The sequence below is a fragment of the Pelophylax lessonae genome (assembly GCF_965119305.1).
Source record: "Pelophylax lessonae genome assembly, chromosome: 2".
Lineage (NCBI taxonomy): Eukaryota > Metazoa > Chordata > Amphibia > Anura > Ranidae > Pelophylax > Pelophylax lessonae.
In genome coordinates this window covers 573,877,662-573,896,555 of record NC_138769.1, presented here as the reverse complement: position 1 = coordinate 573,896,555, position 18,894 = coordinate 573,877,662, and the positions used below count along the sequence as shown (strand labels likewise).

At 42.3% G+C, this 18,894-nt stretch overlaps 1 protein-coding gene across 2 annotated transcripts in view; it reads left to right on the top strand.

Moving 5' to 3' along the window:
• Positions 1-18,894, top strand: part of STAC3 (SH3 and cysteine rich domain 3) — a gene marked incomplete at its 5' end in the record, with an annotated part of 183,657 nt that overhangs the window by 50,782 nt on the left and 113,981 nt on the right. Inside the window, one exon of one of the 2 annotated variants that reach the window (XM_082247152.1) lies at positions 14,471-14,732. In XM_082247152.1, the coding sequence (XP_082103278.1) occupies positions 14,489-14,732 (244 nt within the window). Of the gene's footprint in view, positions 1-14,449; positions 14,733-18,894 lie in introns of those variants that run through there. The other variant, XM_082247151.1, reaches the window with a different exon arrangement.

The following is an 18,894-nucleotide window of genomic DNA, read 5'->3' as shown; positions in this document are numbered from 1 at the left end:
ACTGCCATGCAAATGAGGACTTGAAAATGAGTCAACAGGGATTGGTCAGATACAGAACAATGGTTCCCTAACGAGCCCTTAATACACATTACTCTGAGTGTCAATACATCCCTTAGCAGACAACAGGTGAGGTCATTAGCACACCTGACAATAGGTGAATGGAGAGCCACCTCAGACAGTCCGTCTCCTCAGAACTTCCTGTAATGACCATATTAGGAGTTGACTTCCTGTTCAGAGACCTCATGGCAAATGGGAACAAAAATCTTCATATTACAAGGGAGACATTATTCCTGAATATGACTGTCTTATTTGTAGTAGTCCAAACCATATTTTCAGTGTTCACCACCCTCCTGGTCACCCTGCATCCATAACAGATGCAGGGTGACTTAAACATAAGAAAGCCACACAAGGCTGGACATAGTGCCTCCCAACCTCTTTAAAGGAATTTGGGGTCCACAACCCCCATGCCCAACGTGACTCCTGTCACAAAATGTTTTATCATAATAAATGTGTTGTGGCACCATTAAAATCCCATTTTCATTATTCCTTAAAAAACAAAAAAAAACAAAAAACAAAACGAATCAATTCATTATCATAATGAATACCTATACTCTACAGAAATAACAAATAATCCAAAAACGAATTAACGTAACAATGAATATAACAGAACAAAATTATGTATTTTAGGAATGAAAAGGAAACTAAACTAAATTATATTTTTTCCGCCGTACACAAGTCTAGTAGCAAGGCACTGTCAAAAGATCTAGGGGATAGAGTTGTGGATGTTGACAAATCAGGAGACGGATACAAAATAAATGCAAAGGCTTTCTCAATGTCTAGAAGCACAGTGAAATCTATTTTTAAGTAGTGGAAGGTATTTGGTACAACACAGACCTTCCCTGGTTTAGGACGTCGCTCGAACTTGGATGAAAGAGCCAGTAGGAAACTGGTCAGAGAGGCTACCAACAGGCCTACAGCAACTCTGAAGCAGTTGCAGGAATTTTGGACAAAGAGTGGTCTTTGTGTGCATGTGACAACAATATCACAAATGCTCCACAAATGTGGCTTGTATGGGCGGGTTGCAAGAAAAATGGCACTCCCCAAGAAGGTCCACATGCAGTCATGACTGAGTTTTGCCAAAATGCACCTTGAAGATTCTGAGGCCACATGGAAAAAGACGTTATGGTCACATGAAACTAAAATGGAATTATTTGGCCTCAATAACAAACGATATGTCTGGCGGAAATCCAATACAGCTCACCATCCAAATAACATGATTTCTACAGTAATGCATGGAGGTGGTAATATCTTGTTATGGGGGTGTTTCTCTGCAGCAGGGATTGGAGCACTTATCAGGATAGAAGGAAAAATGGATGGGGCAAAATATCATCAAATTCTTGTGGAAAATCTACTGCCCTCTGCCAGAAAGTTGTCAATGAGAAGAAGGTTTAACTTTCAACATGAGGATGACCCAAAGCACACAGCAAAAATGACCACACAGTGGTTGAAGGAGAAAAATGTCCTTGCCTGACCTAGTCACAACCCAGACCTAAACCCCATTGAAAATCTGTGGAATGACTTGAAGACTGCGATTCACAAACAGTCACCATCAAATTTAACTGAACTTGAGCAGTTCTGCAAAGTCTAGCTGTGCAAAGTTAGTAGAGACATATCCCAATTGACTAAAGCAAAATGGGGTTCAACAAAATACTGACACAAGGGGGTGATCCTTTTTTCAAGTGAACGTATCTGTCTTCATTTCAGAATACAAAGCAACAAAATGTGATTATTTTAAAGGAGGGTGATTCTGTTCTATACCCACGGTAGTTTGTAAGGTTGAATAAAGACATCAGTCCATCCAGTTCAGCTTGAGTGTGTCTGTTTGTAACAACTATTTTTCATATCCCTGTGCATTGTGTTCACTAAGAAACACATCTAAAATGTTTTTTTGAATATATCTAAACTCTCTGCAAACACCACCAACTGTGGAAGAAAGTTCCACATCCTTACAAGCCAGAATATGTTTTACCGCTCTGGGGCTTGCACAAATGAAATCATCATTTGCAGTTCATATGTTTGTGTTCTAAAATGTTCTCCTATAAAAGCTGTTTTTTTCTGACAAAAACTGCAGGTGTTAGTCATATTTTGATAACCACAAATCACTAAAAGATCCTTTTTTCAACAATGGCACAACCACATTTTATCGGAATGCCAGTCAAATGATTTTTCAGATAGAGTAGTGAAGGGTTAGAACCTTTATGTTCCTATAGGGCAGTGATGGCAAACCTTGGCACCCCAGATGTTTTTGAACTACATTTCCCATGATGCTAATGCACTCTGCATTGTAGTTAAGCATCATGGGAAATGTAGTTCCAAAACATCTGGGGTGCCAAGGTTCGCCGTCACTGCTATAGGGGAATTACTACTTCCCTGTGGGGCCGGAAAAATAAATTAGGAGGAATCTTTCTATGGGGACATCAATGGAAATTAGAGATTCTCTCGCCCCACTCAACAAAACACAGTTTAAGCTAGAGTACCCAGGCACCTAACTTTTTTTTAAGAATGTGGAACTGATAGAAATCTTCTATCCAGACGAAATACTTAAGTTTAGGTCACATGAGCCATTATACTGGTGACACATTGCAAGCAGAATAATCACCAGAAAGAGGCTTCCATATTCCTCCAATGAATAACTGCTATGCTGGCCCAGAATGGTGCCAAATCTCCCTGGATAACTTGAGAGCAACATCTTGCTGGAATGGCTAGTGAGTAATCCTGTTAGCGACAATTCGTCAGTGACAGGATTGCATGTTGGATGTACCCATTACAATGTACTTTGATACATGGTGACTCATTTGAAGCAGTAACATCAGACAGTCATCCAGTCTTCAATTGCATGCACAAGGTTTGGTTAAGGGATATGTATTTATTTCTGTATCTTTTGCCATCTTCTGCTAGGCTAGTGCTGTTTCTAGTTTTTCTGTAGATTGGTTCAAACTGGGGGAACATTTACTTTTAAGCATTTAAGCACTACCGAATCTCAAAAGTCATCTCCAAAATAATATATAATCTTAATTCGTTTTCTATGAAGTGCCAAGATAATTATTATGTAACCTTTTAATTACTATTTCCAGGATCTATTGCATTAAAACTATTCTTAAGCTTGAACCATTTTTTACAGTTAAAGCTGGTATTTCTAGACAATTTTCCATATTACACTTCTATGCCTTTCATAGCATCTGTCAGTGTCTGTGATCAGCTGCCTAGCCAAGTAAATATTTGTCTGCATTCCACAGTCCTGGTATCTTGTACAATGTGTTTTTATGCTTTTTAATTGACCATATGGATTACTATCAACCCGCCTGTCAATATAATTAGGTATTGGGAACAAGTTATATTATCCTTACTCCTGAAAATGTGCTGGACTTTATTTTCAAATCCTTAAAACAAAAGTTTGCAGTGGATATTTATTACATTAATTGAAATGAAATGAATTGAAACAATTTAATATCTTCCCAGAAGAAAATAAAAAATGTACAAAAAAATAGTTAAAGAAACCCAATTTAACATCAATTGTGTTGTCACTTATGAGAGCATGTTGTTATTTATATGATGCTCTAAATATACACCATCTACCATAAATGCATTAACAAAACTCACTGCTAAGTTTATTCCTATGGCTATATCTTTTCTTTGTAATATCTATTGCTGAACTAAGCCAATTTTGTTATTAATCAAACTGATATTTAGTAATTTTCATATCTGATATTTGTCACTGTGGCCATACTTGTTAAAAAAAACAATGCATCAAAAGTATTAATAAAACCTTCTTCATTTTGCAGCAAATATGATTTTGAAGGGCTGGGGAGAATAAAAAATAGTTTCTGGCTTGATATTTTTTAAAATCTATACTAAATGTTCAAAAGTATTTTAATTTCGTTTCTGTGGGCAATTGTAAAAGTTGGCATTCTGTATGTGTAAGGTACGCTTACCTACACATTTCTCCATGATAAAACCAACAACCAATTTCTCACTTGATGGAATGGTTATTTTCAGGGGAAACTATAGTCTGTGAATTTTTTTTTAAGATTTACATGTTGATGGGCATGCATTAAAAACAGCTGAACGTACATTATATAATCAAAGTGTGTTGAAGTCCTAGTTCTTTATCTATATAGAGTGCCTAAATTATGTACATAGTGTGTGGTGTGTGTATATATATATATATATATATATATATATATATATATATATATATATATATATATATATATATATATATACACACACACACAGTATCTCACAAAAGTGAGTACACCCCTCACATTTTTGTAAATATTTTATTATATCTTTTCATGTGACAACACTGAAGAAATGACACTTTGTTACAATGTAAAGTAGTGAGTATACAGTGTATAACAGTGTTAATTTGCTGTCCCCTCGAAATAACTCAGCACACAGCCATTAATGTCTAAACTGTTGGCAATAAAAGTGAGTACACCCCTAAGTGGAAATGTCCAAATCGGGCCTTTAGCTTCTATATTTTGTGTGGCCACCCTTATCCTCAACTTCTTTAGCAAGGCAGTGGTCGTCATGGAGGTGTGTTTGGGGTCGTTATGTTGGAATACTGCCCTGCAGCCCATTCCTGAAGGGAGGGAATCATGCTCTGCTTCATGTCACAGTACATGTTGGCATTCATGGTTCCCTCAATGAAACTTAGCTCCCCGGTGCCGGCAGCACTCGTGCAACCCCAGACCATGACACTCCCGCCACTATGCTTGACTGTAGGCAAGACACACTTGTCTTTGTACTCCTCACCTGGTTGCTGCCACAAACGCTTGACACCATTGAACCAAATAAGGTCTCATCAGAACACAGGACATGGTTCAGTAATCCAAGTCCTTAGTCTGCTTGTCTTCAGCAAACTGTTTGCGGCTTTCTTGTGCATCATCTTTAGAAGAGGCTTTCTTCTGGGATGACAGCCATGCAGACCAATTTGATGCAGTGTGTGGCGTATGGTATGAATACTGTCTAGCTGACCCCCCACCCCTTCAACCTCTGCAGCAATGCTGGCAGCACTCATACGTCTATTTCCCAAAGACAACCTCTGGATATGATGCTGAGCATGTGCAATCAACTCCTGTGGTCAACCATGGCGAGGCATGTTCTGAGTGGAACCTGTCCTGTTAAACCGCTGCTTGGTCTTGGCCACTGTGCTGCAGCTCAGTTTCAGGGTCTTTGCAATCTTCTTATAGCCTAAGCCATCTTTATATAGATCAACAATTCTTTTTTTCAGATCCTCAGAGAATTATTTGCCATGAAGTGCCGTGTTGAGCTTCCAGTGACCAGTATGAGAGAGTGAGAGCGATAACACCAAATTTGACATACCTGCTCCCTATTCACAGCTGAGACCTTGTAACACTAAGGAATCACATGACACCGGGGAAGGAAAATGGCTAATTGGGCCCAACTTGGACATTTTCACTTAGGGGGTGTACTCACTTTTGTTGCCTGCGGTTTAGACATTAATGGCTGTGTGTTGAGTTATTCAGGGGACAGCAAATTTACACTGTTATACAAGCTGTACACTCACAATACATTTTAGCAAAGTGTAATTTCTGCAGTGTTGTCACATGAAAAGATACAGTCAGGTCCATAAATATTGGGACATCTACACAATTCTAATCTTTTTGGCTCTATGCACCACCACAATGGATTTGAAATGAAACAAACACGATGTGCTTTAACTGCAGACTTCCAGCTTTAATTTGAGGGTATGTACTTCCAAATCAGGTGAACGGTGTAGGAATTACAACCGTTTGTATATGTGCCTCCCACTTTTTGAGGGACCAAAAGTAATGGGACAGATTACCAATCATAAATCAAACTTTCACTTTTTAATACTTGGTTGCAAATCCTTTGCAGTCAATTGCAGCCTGAAGTCTGGAACGTATAGACATCACCAGACGCTGGGTTTCATCCCTGGTGATGCTCTGCCAGGCCTCTACTGCAACTGTCAGGCCTCTACTGCAACTGTCTTCAGTTCCTGCTTGATCTTGGGGCATTTTCCCTTCAGTTTTGTCTTCAGCAAGTGAAATGTATGCTCAATCGGATTCAGGTCAGGTGATTGACTTGGCTATTGCATAACATTCCACTTCTTTCCCTTAAAAAAACTCATCGGTTGCTTTCGCAGTATGCTTCGGGTCATTGTCCATCTGCACTGTGAAGTGCCGTCCAATGAGTTCTTAAGCATTTGGCTGAATATGAGCAGATAATATTGCCCGAAACACTTCAGAATTCATCCTGCTGCTTTTGTCAGCAGTCACATCATCAATAAAAACAAGAGAAGCAGTTCCATTGGCAGCCATACATGCCCACCCATGCTTCACTGATGAGGTGGTATGCTTTGGATCATGAGCAGTTCCTTTCCTTCACCATACTCTTCTCTTCCCATCACTCTGGTACAAGTTGATCTTGGTCTCATCTGTCCATAGGGTGTTGTTCCTGAACTGTGAAGGCTTTTTTAGATGTTTGGCAAACTCTAATCTGGCCTTCCTGTTTTTGAGGCTCACCAATGGTTTACATCTTGTGGTGAACCCTCTGTATTCACTCTGGTGAAGTCTTCTCTTGATTGTTGACTTTGACACACATACGCCAACCTCCTGGAGAGTGTTTTTGATCTGGCCAACTGTTGTGAAGGGTGCTTTCTTCACCAAGGAAAGAATTCACCACAGTTATTTTCCGTGGTCTTTGGTGTTGCTGAGCTCACCGGTGCGTTCTTTCTTTTTAAAGATGTTCCAAACAGTTGACTTGGCCACACCTAATGTTTTAGCCATCTCTCTGGTGGGTTTGTTTTGTTTTTTCAGCCTAATGATGGCTTGCTTCACTGATAGTGACAGCTCTTAGGATCTCATATTGAGAAATGACAGCAACAGATTCCAAATGCAAATAGCACACTTGAAATTAATCTGGACCTTTTATCTGATCCTTGTAAATGGGATAATGAGGGAATATCACACACCTGGCCATGGAACAGCTGAGCAGCCAATTGTCCCATTACTTTTGGTCCCTTAAAAAGTAGGAGGCACATATACAAACTGTTGTAATTCCTACACCATTCACCTGATTTGGATGCAAATACTCTCAAATTAAAGCAGAAGGCCTGCAGGTAAAGCATATCTTGTTTGTTTCATTTCAAGAATTTCTAGAATTGTGTCAATGTCCCAATATTTATGGACCTGACTGTATAATAAAATATTTCCAAAAATGTGAGGGGTTTACTCACTTTTGTGAGATACTGTATATATACAGTGGGTACGGAAAGTATTCAGACCCCCTTAAATTTTTCACTCTTTGTTATATTGCAGCCATTTGCTAAAATCATTTAGGTTCATTCTTCTTCCTCATAAATGTAAACATAGCACCCCATACTGACAGAAAAACACAGAATTGTTGACATTGTTGCAGATTTATTAAAAAAGAAAAACTGAAATATCACATGGTCCTAAGTATGTATACCCTTTGCTCAGTATTTAGTAGAAGCCCCCTTTTGATCTAATACAGCCAGGAGTCTTTTTGGGAAAGATGCAACAAGTCTTTCTCTATCGCTCATTGACAGACGTAGTCCTCGGTGATACAGCACCTTCGGGTTATGTTGCCTCCACAGGAGCAGGACTAGACAGGAAATAAAAATGCTCTGGCCACACCCCAGGGGCAGTCCCCGAGGGTATATCCTCTCTCTCTCCGCCACAGCAAATCAGTTTTTTTCTGTCTAGTCAGGAGTAAGGACCTAGATACCTTGCTGGGATCTTCGGTCCTGGCAAGATTTTTTTCTTAAAAAGATTTTTTAGACAGCTTTTTTCTCCAGTGTTCCTGTGAGATCTTCAAGCAAGAAAGCTGAACTGGGCGACGGGCTGGATGTTGAGATCCGGTGGTCACCCCAGTTCAGCCTACGAGCGCGTGCAGGCCATAGCTCCGCGCTGGGTCGGCCGCGACATAGTCCCACTGGGGGACTGACCCCGCGAGTTAAACGTCTCGCTGAAACGCCAAGGACCATGAGTCACGGCGTCCGTATTGGTCGACAGCCCTCCCGCCCCAGTGGAGAGGGGTACTGTCAGGAGTTGGTGCCCGCCTGGTTCCGGTATGGTGAGTAGTATGTTCCCCCTTTTCTGCTGACGGGTCTTGTGGTGAACGCGGGCCCCTCTCTGTATGGTAAGATAGAGTCCCCCTCTATCCTATAACATGGCACAGATCCCCCTACTTTGAGTGTGATTTTATGTGCAAAAAGCCAGGAGGCTTGGTTTGGGAGCTAACAATCTAATTGTATACATGTTAAAAAGATTGTAATCAGTGGCAGTCTGGGAATCTTACTATGATAATAATAAAGTACCTACCAGTCAGAAGCCACGGACATGTAGACTGCCTTCCCAGTCAAATCTCCAGCTATAGCAGGCCTTCCGAACGGCCATGCGGTCGCCAGGGCCGGTACCGCCAACCACGCCAAATCCCCATGCAGAGAAGGTGTTGTGTGCTCTGCAGCACGCCGCTATTCGGTACAGGCCGCCGCCATTTTTTTTGCTGGATCGCATGAGCCGCCATTTTGGCGTAGCCTCGTGTCTCCAGCATGGGGGCGGCCATGTTTGAGGTGATCCAAACACCTCGTGGAGCTAGGGGAGGCGCCGGAAGGCATGCAGAGGGGCGGAGCCGCCTCCTTTCTTCCTGGGCAGCCAGCCAAAAGACTTCCTGTTTGTGAAGACAGCGCTGTAACCTGTTGCAGTTAAACTCTGAGCATCAAGTGGTGAGCCTGGGGGTCTATCTCTCTCTCGATCGATAGGGATCCCTAGCAGGTAACACTAAGGGGCTTTTGTGGCGCTGGGGGTCTGAAAAAAAAAAAAAAAAAAAAAAAAAAAAAAGTTTTTTATTTAATTGAATTGTATTATCCGGGAAGTTACTGGAATAATCATGGACCCTGCCACACAAATTCCCCCACCTGTTTCCCTCGAGGGGGCCACGGGACCCGCCGGTGCACAGAGTATGGATGCATTTACAGCAGTTTTGGAGTCTTTGGTGGCTCGGGTGGAGGCAGCCTGTCAGGGACGGGGGTCAAGGAAGCGACCCCCGCCTACCCCTATATTATCTGACACCTCTGACTCAGATTCAGAGATGGTCACTGCAGCTGCAGGTCCCTCTGCAAGGGCTGTTACCTCAGGTAAAGCTCCCTCAGACAGTGAGGAAGGACGTTCCTTCTCCCGCTATAATTCAGGAAGAAGCATTGGTGGACGCACTAGTTGTGGCAGTGCGGGAAACCTTAAGACTTGAGGTTTTACCGGCAGAGGCAACTGAAACAGAGATTCCCTTTGGTACTAACAAGCCCATCAAAACGGTGAAGGTTTTTCCTGTACCCAAGTGTTTTGGTAATAAAATTAAAGGAGAATGGGAGCATTCTAAGCGTACCTTTTACGATTTCCAAGCGTATTGCTAGACGCTATCCATTTGAGGAATCCTTCATTAAGAAATGGACGGTACCACCAGTAGTGGATCCACCTATTTCCAGGCTGAATAAAGCCACGGTTATCCCAGTGGAGGACACTTCGTCCTTTAAGGATCCGGTGGATCGGAAGATGGAAGCAGAGTCCCGCACTATCTTCTCTCTGATAGGGTCAGCATTTAGACCAGTAATTGTTATTGGTCTAGTTTCCCAGACACTTACGGAATGGGCGAGATTGGTACGCCAAGACCTTAGGGGAAAAGATATTCCCCAGGAAACATCTGATTTGATGGAACAGATTATACAAGGGCTACAGTTTATCTGGGACGCAGCCTTGGACACTACTCCCCTATTAGGGCATGCATCTATGTCAGCGGTAATCCTCAGACGTGTGCTGTGGTTAAAATGCTGGTCAGCTGACCTAGGTTCCAAAAAGACCTTGACGAATCTCCCCTTTCAGGGGAATCGTCTATTTGGGGCCACCCTAGATGAAATTATTAAGGATGCCACTGGGGGCAAGAGCACTTTTTTGCCACAGGCTGCTAAAGCTAAGGGACCTCGCAACAAGCGAGGACCTTTCTTTACCGCCCATAAAGGGTACGTACGCCCGGCTGGAACAAGCGGGAAAGGCAAGACTCCTCCAGGAGGGTTCAAGAAAGGCTGGTCGGACAAACAGAGGACCGACTCAGCCAAACCCGAAGCAAAGGATTACACAGCCTGAAGGTGCGCCCCCACCCGGGTTGAGGGTGGGGGGACGTTTTCACCGGTATTCAGGATATTAGATCGAGCATCGACTACTACTACCGGTGCGATTCTTCCCTTCCAACATTTAAGTACTACAGGGAGCGGTAGTCACCGTTCCCTGAATAGATCTTTTACTTTACCTTTTCCTAAGATTAGTCTCTATTCTCCACAGGAATCGGATCTGGTTGACCAGACAGACCAAGAAGCCTCTAGCCGGGTGACTTCGGTCCCTGAGGTTCAACCAGAAAAGATCACCCTTCCTGATAGGAATCAGGTATCTGATAAATGTGTGGGAACAGAAAACGACCAGATTTTCTCGGATGGTCGGGGCCAGATAGCTCTAGGGACGCCTGGTTCAGATCCAGTCAGCGCCAGTGGTCCTAGAAATTCTAGGCTGGCCTCGTCAAGCCGGCCTGGCCGACTTGGACATGCTAGTCGCAGACGTTCCGTGGGAACTTCGTCTCAGGGAATGTCTGTGGTCTCAAGGACCAATTTACCATTGTGCTTTACAGTCGCTGGGTTTAATGGCCTGGCCATTGAGACCCAAGTACTGAAGGACAGAGGGTTGTCAGCTTCAGTCATTCCTACCCTTATTAAAGCAAGGAAAGCGACTTCCAGCAAGGTCTATTATCACACATGGAAGACTTATATTGCGTGGTGCGAATCTTTAGGATTTCCTCCACGTACCTATTCGGTGACTCGAATATTGGCTTTTTTGCAAAAAGGGGTTGAGCAGAAACTAGCCTTGAGCACCATCAAGGGTCAAGTTTCAGCATTAGCAATCTTCTTTCAGAAACCTTTAGCTACCAAGTCCTTGGTGCGGAATTTCATCCAGGGGGTGCGGCACCTGGCTCCACCAGTCCGCGTGCCCTTACCGCCCTGGGATCTTAATTTAGTTTTGTCGGTTCTACAGAAACCTCCCTTTGAAAACATCAGGGAGATTCCCTTGCTTACTTTATCCCAGAAGGTGGCCTTCTTGGTGGCTATCACTTCTGCTCGCAGGGTGTCAGAACTGGCTGCATTATCATGCCAGTCCCCATACCTAGTGATTCATAGGGATAAGGTAGTACTTCATCCTAAGCCATCCTTTCTTCCTAAGGTGGTTTCAGATTTTCATCTGAATGAAGATATTGTACTACCTTCCTTGTGTCCTCAGCCCAATCATCATCGGGAACATGCGTTGCATTCCTTGGATGTGGTTCGGGCAATCAGGGTATACCTGAAAGCTACGGAATCATTCCGTAAGACGGATTCACTTTTTGTGATCACGGATGGCCCCAGAAAGGGGTTGCCTGCATCTGCCACGACCATTGCCAGATGGATTAGACAGACGGTGGTACAGGCTTATTCTATTAAGGGTCAGAATCCTCCGTTCCCTGTTAGGGCGCACTCCACTCGAGCGCTCAGTACTTCCTGGGCCTTTCGCCATCAGGCGTCAGTGGTCCAGGTATGTAAGGCGGCCACCTGGTCGTCGGTACATACCTTTACAAAATTCTATAAAATTGATGTGATGGCATCGGCGGATGCCTCATTTGGCCGCAAGGTTTTGCAGGCCGCAATTTGAGGAGACCGGTGGTCTACCTCGAGGGTTTTTTCTGTTTGAAAAATTTATTTTTGTTGAGTCTCATCATTAAGGATGAGCATTGTAAACTTCCAGTTGGCACCGGTTGGGCCTTCTAGATTGGGATTTGATTTCCATTTTCCCACCCCTCATTTGTGATACTGCTCTGGGACTTCCCGAAGGTGCTGTATCACCGAGGACTACGTCTGTCAATGAGCGATAGAGAAAAATGGATTTTTGTAAAATCTTACCGTAAAATCCTTTTCTCTTAGCTCATTGACAGACGTAGTCCCGCCCCTCTGTTTTTGAGTTGGGTTGGGTTAAATTCTCTAAGCACTGCTTTTGTGACATAACTGATTTGCTGTGGCGGAGAGAGAGAGGATATACCCTCGGGGACTGCCCCTGGGGTGTGGCCAGAGCATTTTTATTTCCTGTCTAGTCCTGCTCCTGTGGAGGCAACATAACCCGAAGGTGCTGTATCACCGAGGACTACGTCTGTCAATGAGCTAAGAGAAAAGGATTTTACGGTAAGATTTTACAAAAATCCATTTTTTACACCTGGATTTGGGGATCCTCTGCCATTCCTCCTTGCAGATCCTCTCCAGTTCTGTTGGGTTGGATGGAAAACGTTGGTGGACAGCCATTTTTAGGTCTCTCCAGAGATGCTTAATTGGGTTTAAGTCAGGGCTCTGGCTGGGCCATTCAAGAACAGTCACGGAGTTGTTGTGAAGCCACTCCTTTGTTATTTTAGCTGTGTGCTTAGGGTCATTGTCTTGTTGGAAGGTAAACCTTCGGCCCAGTCTGAGGTCCAGAGCACTCTGGAGAAGGTTTTTGTCCAGGATATCCTTGTACTTGGCTGCATTCATCTTTTCCTCGATTGCAACCAGTCGTCCTGTCCCTGCAGCTGAAAAACACCCCCACAGCATGATGCTGCCACCACCATGCTTCACTGTTGGGACTGTATTGGACAGGTGATGAGCAGTGCCTGGTTTTCTCCACACATACCGCTTAGAATTAAGGCCAAAAAGTTCTATTTTGGTCTCATCAGACCAGAGAATCTTATTTCTCACCATCTTGGAGTCCTTCAGGTGTTTTTTAGCAAACTCCATGCGGGCTTTCATGTGTCTTACACTGAGGAGAGGCTTCCGTCGGGCCACTCTGCCATAAAGCCCCGACTGGTGGAGGGCTGCAGTGATGGTTGACTTTCTACAACTTTCTCCCATCTCCTGACTGCATCTCTGGAGCTCAGCCACAGTGATCTTTGGGTTCTTATTTACCTCTCTCACCAAGGCTCTTCTCCCCCGATAGCTCAGTTTGGCCGGACGGCCAGCTCTAGGAAGGGTTCTGGTCGTCCCAAACGTCTTCCATTTGAGGATTATGGAGGCCACTGTGCTCTTAGGAACCTTTAGTGCAGCAGAAATCTTTTTGTAACCTTGGCCAGATCTGTGCCTTGCCACAATTATGTCTCTGAGCTCTTCAGGCAGTTCCTTTGACCTCATGATTCTCATTTGCTCTGACATGCATTGTGATCTGGAACGTCTTATATAGACAGGTGTGTGGCTTTCCTAATCAAGTCCAATCAGTATAATCAAACACAGCTGGACTCAAATGAAGGTGTAGAACCATCTCAAGGATGATCAGAAGAAATGGAAAGCACCTGAGTTAAATATATGAGTGTCACAGCAAAGGGTCTGAATACTTAGGACCATGTGATATTTCAGTTTTTCTTTTTTAATAAATCTGCAACAATGTCAACAATTCTGTGTTTTTCTGTCAGTATGGGGAGCTATGTGTACATTCATGAGGAAGAAGAATGAACTTAAATGATTTTAGCAAATGGCTGCAATATAACAAAGAGTGAAAAATTTAAGGGGGTCTGAATACTTTCCGTACCCACTGTATATATGTGTATATATATGTGTATATATATATAAACACACACATTTTATTATTAGTGTTGCATGATGGTTGTGTTTTGCTCTCACTAGCAGTCAGGTTTGACTGATTATTACAATTAGAAATTAAAAGCATGTTCCTACTAAGATACAATAGAATTCTTAAAAGTTATATAATTATGGGAAAACTAGATACCTAATAAACACCAGTTACATATCCTTTTTTCATCCAACCACATATCATGTGTAAAAGAATGGTGACATCACAGAACTATGAAGATTTGTAGGTCACAGGGTTAAATTTAAATCAGATTTTTTTTTTATTATGATTCATTTTATTTTACATCTTTAATTACCAAAATAGGGTTGATTTACTAAAGGAGCCTTGCTGTTCACATGCAAAAGTGTGTTTGCAAAGTTAATGTTAGTAAATTCGGCAAAGCAGTGTTCATCTCAATCAACCAATCATGTGCTAACAAAATTAAGTTTTTAATTTTTTTAGCTAAACAGCCTCCACTTCTTTATTAAATCATCCCAAATGTACCATTCATTTGATCTAACTCAAGAATACAGTTGACTAACTAATTAATTGTATCACCCTAATTTATGCCCCAAAATTGCTTTAAAGTCCTGCATCCAATTTCCATAGTCAACAACCAAATATAAGTCTGTCTAACCGCCAACTTTATTTTGTCATATGATCTATAGTATGAACATCTTTTAAAGCTATCATTACTATTCATGACATTATTTTTCTAATAAATGTGTAATTATGTGTTTCAGGTTCAGAAGCTGAAGGAAATGTTCAAAAAGAAGAAGAAAGAAAATGAGCCCGAGCCTCCAAGCCCAGAGACTCAGCCAAATGGCGAGCTGCCCAACTCGGGCCCAATTATTTACTATATCTATGAGTCAGAAGAGGAGGAAGAAGAAGTCATTGAACCTCCTCCAGAGCCACCTCGCCCTGTTAATGACAAACCCCACAAATTCAAGGATCATTATTTGAAGAAACCAAAGTTCTGTGATGTGTGCGCCAGAATGATTGTCTGTAGGTCATTCTTCATGGTCTTCAGAATTTGCACGGGGAAAATTCTATCCACTGCTAGATATAATAGATAGAAGAAAGTATGAAATGGGAAATCTGCCCAGTTTTATACCTGGGCTGAAAGTCAAAGTGGTACAGCAATACTCAAGCATATAAGATTGGTTGAGGCTTGAGTTGCCAAGCCCTGCCATTGATAATGAAAGAGACCTCAGCACATCATGCTTTTTCCAAAGGACTATGGTATTTAGGTCTTGTTCCTAAATACAGGTCATACATACAGGTATTTGTGTGAAAATATCCTATCCACTGCCATTGATATGTTTAAGCAATCAGGTTTATATCTCAATTAGAATTGCTGTAATATTTGCAATAGGGTTGTCTTGTCATGAGCTAGAGGTACAGGGAAAGCTTTCATTTATACAATGGGGGTTTGAAATTAGCCAGTGAACAGGTATAACTATTTCATGAACAGGGCTCCAGTGGTATAGTAAGGTACAAAATGGTATCTGTTGCACACCATATAGGCCTAAGCCTTTGATCGACAGGGTACTGTGAAGTAAACAGGTCGGATGCCATGATCTCATAATCAAACATAAAGAAAATCTTCACAAATACAGATGTGATACAGGGTCTCTTTTTTCAAGGCAGCAGGGCTCAGGTCTTTAAAGGGGTTTTAAAGGCTCAAGGAATTTTACCCTCATGCATTCTATCTATGCATGAGGGTAAAAAACTTTTTGTATTCAGCAGCGCCCCCCCCCTAAAACTTACCTGAGCCCCATCCCAATCCAGTTATGTGTACAAAATCCTCTGCTCTTCCGGGTCTCTCCCTCCTCATTGGCTGGCGCAGTAGTGGTGTCAATTGGCTCCCGCTACTGTCATTCATAGCCATTGAGCCAATGAGGGGAGAGCAGGGGCGGGTCCAAGCAACGCTCCACATGTGAATGGACACATGGAGCAGTGGCTCAGGAGCGAGCCTGCTTGGGTGCTCCCAGAGCAAAACTCTTGCTGTGGGGCAATAGGCAGAAGGGAGGGGCCAGGGGAGCCAGTAGGGGACCTAAAAAGAGGAGGCTCTGGGCTTCTCTGTTCAAAACTACTGCACAGAGCAGGTAAGAATAACACGTTTGTATTTTTTTCTTTTCTTTTCTTTTTAAACCACGCTTCAAAATCACTTTAAAGAAAAACCTATGCTTTGTCCATTTAGGACAAAGCAACTCGTTTGCTCTTGTGCTTCCCTTCCAGAAGTACACACTCAAGTTTCCTTTACTTGTCTTCTGCTTCTTTGAGCCACTGGGAGATACCCAGTTTTTGGGGTATGAAAAAGCATGTGACTCACTCTTTCCTCTAATGTGACAGCCTTGGTGATTGGTAATAGGCCTCACACTGCCATAAGGAGGCAGAGAAAGGGTACTAAGCTTTCTTTCCTTGATCCTGGAATGGTGTAGGATGGGATGGAAGTGATTGGGAAGTACAGTGAGGGAAAAAAGTATTTGATCCCCTGCTGATTTTGTACATTTGCCCACTGACGTAGTAAGTAAGTGATAAGCCTATAATTTTAATGGTAGGTTTATTTTAACAGTGAGAGACAGAATAACAGTAAAAATATCCAGAAAAATGCATTTAAAAAAAGTTATAAATTGATTTGCATTTTAATGAGTGAAATAATTGACCCCTTCACAAAACATGACTAAGTACTTGGTGGCAAAACACCTTTTGGCAATCACAGACGTCGGACGTTTCTTGTTGTTGGCCATCAAGTTTGCTCACGTCTCAGGAGGGATTTTGTCCCACTCCTCTTTGCAGATCCTCTCCAAGTCATTAAGGTTTCAAGGCTAATGTTTGGTAACTTGAATCTTCAGCTGCCTCCCCATATTTTCTTTGGGATTTGGGTCTGGAGACTGGTTAGGCTAGGCCGCTCCAGGACCTTAATGTGCTTCTTCTTGAGCCACTCCTTTGTTGCCGTGGCCGTGTGTTTTGGGTCATTGTCATGTTGGATCCCCATCCACGACCCATTTTCAATGCCCTGGCTGAGGGAAGGAGGTTTTCATCCAAGATTTGATGGTAGATGGCCCTGTCCATCATCTTTTTGATGCAGTGAAGTTGTCCTGTCCCCATTAGCAGAATCCCCCCCCCAAGCATAATGTTTCCACCTCCATGTTTGATGGTGGGGATGGTGTTCTTGGGGTTATAGGCAGCATTCCTCCTCCTCCAAACACAGCAAGTTGAGTTGATGCCACAGAGCTTGATTTTGGGCTCATCTGACCACAACACTTTCACCCAGTTCTCCTCTGAATCATTCAGATTTTTATTAGCAAACTTCAGTCGGGCCTGTACATGTGCTTTCTTAAGCAGGGAGACCTTGCGGGTGCTGCAGGATTTCAGTCCTTCACGGCGTAGTGTGTTACCAATTGTTTTCTTGGTGACTATGGTCCCAGCTGCCTTGAGATCATTGGCAAGATTCTTCCGTGTAGTTCTGGGCTGATTCCTCACCGTTCTCATGATCATTGAAACTCCACGAGGTGAGATCTTGTTTGGACCCAGACTGAGGGAGATTGACAGTTATTTTGTGTTTGTGCTGTCACCCTCTCACTAAGCTGCTTGGTGATGTCTTGTAGCCCATTCCAGCCATGTGTAGGTCTAATAACCTGTCCCTGTCCCTGTCCCTGTCCCTGTCCCTGTCCCTGTCCCTGTCCCTGACATCCTTGGACAGCTCTTTGGTCTTGGCCATGGTGGAGAGATTGGAATTTAATTGATTGCTTCTGTGGGCAGGTGTCTGAGATTAGAAGCACTCCCATTAAGAGAGTGCTCCCAATCTCAGCTTGCTACCTGTATAGAAAACAACTGGGAGCCAGAAATCCTGCTGATTGATAGGGGATCAAATACGTATTTCACTCATTAAAATGCAAATAGGTTTATAACTTTTTTGAAATGCGTTTTTCTGGATATTTTTGTTGTTCTTTCTCTCACTGTTAAAATAAACTTATCATTAAAATTATAGACTGATCATTTCTTTGTCAGTAGACAAACGTACAAAATTAGCAGGGGATCAAATACTTTTTTCCCTCACTGTAAAAGAAAATGAGTATTTGCAGCAGGGAAGGGAGAAGGGAAACCTGTTGCTAAGCTCTGCGTGGGCAAAGCCCAGGTTTATGGCTTGGTGATACCTGGGTGGCTTGAGCCTACAATAGAGATTTAGATGCCCTGGCCTATCATCTCTGTACTAAAGTTGACTTAAGGGTTAATTTACTAAAGTCAAATACTCTATTCATTTTGCAAGTGAAGTTGCACTCTGCAAATTAAGTTGCACTATTTTTCCCAGAGCTTAGGGAATCTGGTGAAACTATTTTGCAAAGAATACACAATCATATACAAAGAATATAATAATAATAATAGAAAACAGCATTTTTTTGATGATTGAAAGATGGAAGTCAGTACCTCATTATCCAAGCTCTGGGGAAATTTCCCTTGCAAAGTGAACAGTCCAATTTGCAAAATTAATAGTCTTTTTGCCTTGAGTAAACCAATACCTTAATCTTGCATACAAACTAAGGTATACTTCTCTACCCCTATATGATGTAATATTATCCACAAGCAGATGCAATTATATTCAAGATCTGATTGGTGCAATCTTTGCTGGGGTAAGAAATGCTTGGAATTGCTAAAATGCAGTAGAGAATGTTGTAAAAATAAACTAATAATAAATCTAAATAAAGCTTTGGCGGGACAACATAGTTTGCTAAAATTATATTAACTGGTCATACAGTTGGTTCTCCTTACATGTCAGTCCACTGGCTTCTCAGCAAGGGCCTGGACAGATGCAAAACCTGTAGGGGGATACATTTTATGAGACGTCAGTGGACTTTTAAAATAGTGATCCCCTATACTATGTTATTTTCAGAGCTTGTAACATTTTGGAATAAAAAGTAAGTCTGTGGTGACAGCTGATGCTGAAGCTGCATATTTTCTCTAAAATGGAAGATTTTTATTTTCAATATGTTTATTGAATCTCTCAATAAAAGGTACATATAGATAATAATTAAGGTGTAAATGAACAAGTACAGTATAAGAAATCAAAACCTTTTAGAGTGGTTTGTGTAATTATATGGAGACAGAGAGAATATAAATCAAACAAAACGACTGACCACAACAAGTAGCCAATGCTTCCTAC